Source organism: Mytilus edulis, chromosome 11, assembly GCF_963676685.1.
Source record: "Mytilus edulis chromosome 11, xbMytEdul2.2, whole genome shotgun sequence".
Classification (NCBI taxonomy): domain Eukaryota; kingdom Metazoa; phylum Mollusca; class Bivalvia; order Mytilida; family Mytilidae; genus Mytilus; species Mytilus edulis.
Genome location: NC_092354.1, coordinates 66,010,630 through 66,016,894, shown reverse-complemented (window position 1 = coordinate 66,016,894; position 6,265 = coordinate 66,010,630). Strand labels below are relative to the sequence as shown.

General features: G+C 33.4%; 1 protein-coding gene across 1 annotated transcript; it reads left to right on the top strand.

Moving 5' to 3' along the window:
* The first annotated feature begins 4,740 nt into the window (after nucleotides 1-4,740).
* Nucleotides 4,741-5,256, top strand: LOC139494496 (uncharacterized). The gene has a single exon (XM_071282656.1). It carries the CDS (start codon nucleotides 4,741-4,743, stop codon nucleotides 5,254-5,256), a length of 516 nt encoding a protein of 171 aa, XP_071138757.1.
* The last annotated feature ends 1,009 nt before the right edge of the window (nucleotides 5,257-6,265 follow it).

Below are 6,265 nucleotides of genomic sequence, written 5' to 3'. Positions count from 1 at the left end.
AACCATGAAAACTGGTTACCCCACGAATAAAAGAACTTTCACAGTAACTGTCGGCCGTGTGCCCTCATCAATGTAACGTTGAGCGTTTAAATTGCCATTGATAGTGATGATCGGAGTTTTATGGTTGAATGATATTCCTTCCAATACCATGACACTACCACCAACCCAACGATTCTCGTCTTCGTCTCAACACACAAGTTCGTCCATCACTACGATGAAGATGGCATCTTGATTCGTCCGTCCATAAAACAGTTGTCCATTGCCTGTGTGATCATCTCTGACGCTGTTGTGTCCATCTTAAGCCATTTTCGCGTCGTACTGCTGTCAACATGTTACAACGGAAAGGCCTTCGTGCCCTTTATCCACTGCAATGCAAACGGCGTCTTACCGTGTTTACTCCAATGTGTCTCCTATGGACGGTCTCCCGTGCTGTTTGGACAGCCATACGGAACCGATCTCGCAGATGCTGAATTGAAATGTATCGGTCCTGTTGGGCAGTAGTTGCTCTCTGTCTTCCTGGACGTGGTCTATAATTCAAAGACCCAGTTTTGTTGAATATTTGGATAAGTCGGGTAATTGTTGTGACTGAACACTGCATTCTACGTGCAATTTCACGACTTGAAATGCCTCCTCGCACCATGCCCCAAACTTCATGTCTCTGGTTTCTGAAAGTCTTGGCATCTACGTCATAGTCTATTGCTGTGGCTTACAAAAAAGGATGGGAAAGTTCAATTCTTAAGCGAGGCTTTCCAAAAACACACAACGAGAAAATCACTCGTGCGTTAAATAGCGGTGCACTCGACTCATCCCCTTTTCTGTAACATAGCAGGTTACTTTTGTTTCTAAAATCATTCAAGCGTAAAGTTGTCGAAAGAAGTCTGACGAATCATTTTCAAACCGATATAGGTAAACATTTAAAAAAAATATTTGAATTAACAAGTGTTGCGTTTTCATTGGAACTCAGTATATTAACAAACAAATATGTTGTTGTTCTACCCTGTCATTTTATCTCAAGAAACTTATTGGAAAAGGGTGTAATTATATTGATCATGAATTTCAAATACTGTGTTTTCATTTTTTTTTAATAACAAAAAGTCTGAAACGGTCTCGCGAGACTGACCAATGAATTGTATTTTACATTTGTAGATTTTATGCTTATTCCATAGTTTTATATACATAAATATACGAAAAACTACTGAACATTACTTAATTACCCGCTGATAAATCAGACAATTGACTACTAGACATATAAGGACTTAATATTTTGTTGTTCGGGCTTCCTATACGATATGGCCTGATTTATTTTTGAATACCGTACTGTGTACTAAAGATAGTCATAAACTTATTGCCTTTATATAATATTTAGTAGTATAAGGCTTATCAACCAAAAAAAATAAAAAATGAAGAATGTATATTCTAATTAAAGAAACTCAGAAATACATACATGTATCGGTACCTCTACACCTAAGCATTATGGCAAAAACATCACACTGTGATAAAGATTAGGTTAATGTTACTGTACATCTTAAAAACTTCGAAACACAAGGTACTGATGGTAGATATTGTGTATTGCCATGGTTGTTGGATAGTCTTCTGAATGAAGTTCACTCAATAAACTTGTATACTAGTATTCGTATTCAATTATTCAATATGAATTGATAAAACGTGTACATATGTTGGTCAAAATACGCACAGAAAGGAGTCGCAAGTGCTGAAATGATAACTATGCATAAATTATACATTAAAGATTGGTTTCATTTCTATTAAGTGAGTATGAGAGAATCGTTCAGAGGATATACTAAAGATTTAAAGCATCATCAAGCAGAAAGTGAATGCTTGGTAGATAAAATAATCGCTTTACACAGTAAAATTACTAACTTTTCGGACAAAATATACAAAGATAAGACCTGAGAAATATGAATAGACTAGGTAAATATAGGACTTTCAAAATTCATTTTCTAAGTGTGTTTATATATTGCATTGCTGATAATATTTAATTTTACATCATATACATTTGTTAACATTAAGTTAAGTTAACGCTGAACATTTCATTATTAATAATTGCGAAAACACTCTGTAGAAAATCCACACATTTGACAGTTTGTGTAGACCACGAATAATTGTTAATAAATGTTGTTTGTGGATCAATCATAGTTTTAAAGATATATGGCAAACGTCCCTTCGACATCGAATCGTAAACAACAAACCTCTTAGGGACATGTTAGCCAAAGTCCATATATATCAACTTGAAAGATAGCATAAATAGATAGATTGAACTAAGGACATAGCTAAATAAAGTGGGAAATTTTATCTGAAGTATCAAAACTAGTTGGATATGGATTAGTCAGAACATTACAACTCTCTAACATACAATCAGCACAACTTGTTTTTGACAACTTCAGCCAGAGGTTGTAAATACTGTATTCACTCTTCACGTTAATTGTGTTGTCAATGCAACACACAAAGCTTATTCAACTAGGAGTTTTAATATTCAACATTCATTATTTAAAATGTGTTACTTTCGAAATACTGTTACCTTAATTTGTTTTAGACGTCAGAATTCAAATGAAGATTTTGAATCCAACATTTACCCATACCTCATTGATAAAATTTATGACATTACAATGTACCCATCTCTCTTGATATCAAATAAAACATAAAACGATGAATAATTTCCGTCTTCATATTTGATACTTTAATATTACTTCAGGCCTTTCTATGAACGATATAACCCGGTCTAGATTTTTAATGTAATATTTGTATGAGGTTGATACCTACGTAGTTATTCTAGAATATATAACCTTCTCCATATTGTTGTTTATTTAGATATATTCAATCAGATGAATATTCTAAATATAGCAAAACCCTACTGCATAATTGCAAACATTCGTTAAGCAGATTAATCAACATTATGATTTTCGACGCTGTACACTTCTATTTCCCTTTCCGAATTCAAAGATTGAATACATTGAACTAATTATTTTGCATTCGCATGTAACGAAATGTAAGAAAATTAACAAATCAGAAACAAAAGGAATATTTACCGGATGAATATTGTGAAGGACCTTATGCATCTAGGTCTGTCCGATTAGATGTTCTGAAACAAGCTGTTTAAAAAGCTAATTGTTGGAAGAGTTTACTTACTGTTTACTAAGGTCTGATCTTTATGGATCTATTTCAATGATTACTGACAGATAAAAAACATCAAGTATATATATAGTATGAAGTTGTTGGGCATAATATTCATTGATCAGTTATAAATGAGGTCTGTATGGGGTTTTGATTGCCTGATTTATTAAATAAGAAATCGTTATTTTGAAAAGTTGGCTAACTGTTAATTGTATAGCAGTCTGAGTACTGTTTAACTATCATTTAAGTTGAACATACTTTGACTCGTCCAGTTCAGGGGAATTAGGTTTCTGCAAGTGCTTTTTATGTACTTTTCTTACATTTTTGACGGTTTGTAAGTCAGTAAAAGTTCAATGATTAAGTTAATATTGACATTAAAAGACCTCCTCACAAAAAGGACTGTTTAAGTCCCCTCGCCCTTTGGGCTCGGAGATCTGAACACCCCTTTTGTTCGGAGGTCTTTTAATATCAATATTAACTTATCATTGAACTTTTACTATACTTAAATAATTCAATGTTGACAGTTGAAAAGAAACCCAAACATCTAAACAAAAGGCAGTTTTAAAAACATTCGACAATAAGTCTCCAAAGTTACCCTATCTTTAGTTTAATCCGAAATGATGTACATACATATCAAATTGACAATAAGATTAAACAATAAATCTTTGAAATCAATTTACACTTGTACAAATTATTTATAGCCGATGCACTGTCAAGAAAAGATTCTTTTCCGGTACACGAAGACAAAACAGATGACTGGACTGAGTTCCATGATAAAGTAGACAATATCAAAGACATTGGAAGAACTAATGAATCAATTCGTGCAGTAACACGAAGTAGTACAAACAAGCAAGAAAACCTGCAAACTGGGTACAGAAGAAGTATACTGCTTCTGAAATAAAAGAACTACAGTGGAAAGACAATGATATTGGCCCTTTATTTACACGAAAGGAGTCAAGAGAACAGGTAGCTAGATTTAGTCCTGCCACAAGGAAATATTGGCGTAACTGGAATAATATTATAGGTATGGATGATGTATTGTACAAAAGATTAGTTCCAAACAACCCTACTGATGTACCAAAAATGCAGTTGTTGGTTCCAGAGATTTTAAGGTCTGAAATTTGGCATCAAGAAAACAACAATGAAGATAAAGAAACATTTTCATTGGTTCAGAATGAGGGAAGATATAAAGCAACATATCAGACAGTGTCCATCATGTTGTAAACTTCGAAAAACAATCAATAATAACCATGCAGGTTTTCAGAATTATCATGTTGGATATCCAATGAACAGAGTAGCGTTGGATGTCATGGGACCATTTCCCAAATCCAAAACTGGCAATGGGTTTATATTAGTGATCGGTGATCACTTTACCAGATGGATGGAAGCGTATCCATTGCCTAACCAATATTCTCATATCGTTGACTTGTTAATGAGTTCGTTTCTAGATTCGGAATTTCGCTTGAAATCCATACTGATCAAGGGACTAATTTTCAAAGCAATTTATTCCAGGACTTGTGTAGGCTCCTTGATATCCATGAAACTAAATCAACCCCTTTTCACCCATCATCTAATGGCCTAATTGAAAAATTTAACCAAACATTAGGAAAAATGATTAAATCGTACGTAGATGAAAACAAAAGAAAATGGGATTTCTATATTCCAATATTAATGAGTGCATACAGAAGTACTGTTCATCCCTCTACTGGTTTTAGTCTAAATACATTAATGTTAGGACGAGAAGTGAATCTACCCCATGAGTTACTATATCCATTACCCCGTCATAATGTCCAGAAACCTGTAAATGAAGATGTTGATGATTTGAGAGTTCATATGGAAGATACATACCATGTAGCACGAGAAAATCTTAAACAGTCAGGGGAACACCAAAAACGAGACTATGATACGAGCATAATTGATAAACCATTTTTAATTGGATCTCTTGTATTTCGAAAGAAACCATTTTTTAAAAAGCTTGAAAGTCTATGGAGTGGTCCATTTGTAGTTATTAAACAACTTAGTCCTGTAGTTTATCAAATTAGAGATTCCAGAAAAAGTTTTAATATCCATTTTGATAACCATAGAGCATATGAATCTTCTGTTCTTCCATCCTGGGTTAAAAAGTAAAGAAACAGTTTTTGTCCATGTAGCTGATTTACTTGTTCAACATTTTTCATAGTAACCGATACTTACCTAGTGATTTGTATTCTGTTTATTGCAGATATAAGATGAAAATGACCAAGCCACCTTTAACTGTAAGAAATTTAGAGATGAGATGAAATCATTAAAAGAAGCCATCTGGCATGTTCAATTTAATCACACAACATATAATAACTGTCCTTATTTTTGTACCATATGCCATTTCAAATGTAACAGTTTAAACCGTTTGGAGAACCATGTAACAAAATATAAACTACATGCAAAACTGGCAGCTGATGTTCAAGATAGTCAAGATACTACATTTATTAAGAAGAACACTGTGCCTTATAATGTTACATGGGGAAATCAGGGTACAGAAGACCTTGCCATCAATTATCCTGGGATCGTCATTGATGTAGAAGAAGTTGTTGAAATTATAACAAACACGGAAACACCAATTAAAACCACAGATGCAGAGACTCAAACTGATAAACTGGAAGATTTTGAAAAACAACTAAAGGATCAGAGAAAAGAGGTATTGAAACTTAGAGAGGAAGCAACATTTTGGAAGTCAAAGGTCCTTGCCATGAAGAGACAGCCAGACGAGGACATCACCACAGAGAAAGAGAAGACTGGGAAAAGAAAATAGGAAGATCAAAAGTGTGGTGCTCTTTCCGTATAAGTCACCTGTTGATAAACTGTTTAAATAAATTTGACAATGTTTGAACAATATATAGTTATATGTTGATGATTTATTGCTATGTTTTAATTGTGTTGATAATGCTATGTTTTAATTGTGTTGATATTGCTTTGTTTAATTGTGTTGATATTGCTATGTTTAATCGTGTTGATATTGCTGTGTTTAATTTTGTTGATATTGCTGTGTTTAATTCTGTTGATATTGCTATGTTTAATTGTGTTGATATTGCTATGTTTAATTGTGTTGATATTGCTATGTTTAATTGTGTTGATAATGCTATGTTTAATTGTGTTGATA

Bases quoted from the DNA above. Each gene is read 5' to 3' on its own strand.
- LOC139494496 (XM_071282656.1), top strand. From the start codon at position 4,741: ATGATTAAATCGTACGTAGATGAAAACAAAAGAAAATGGGATTTCTAT.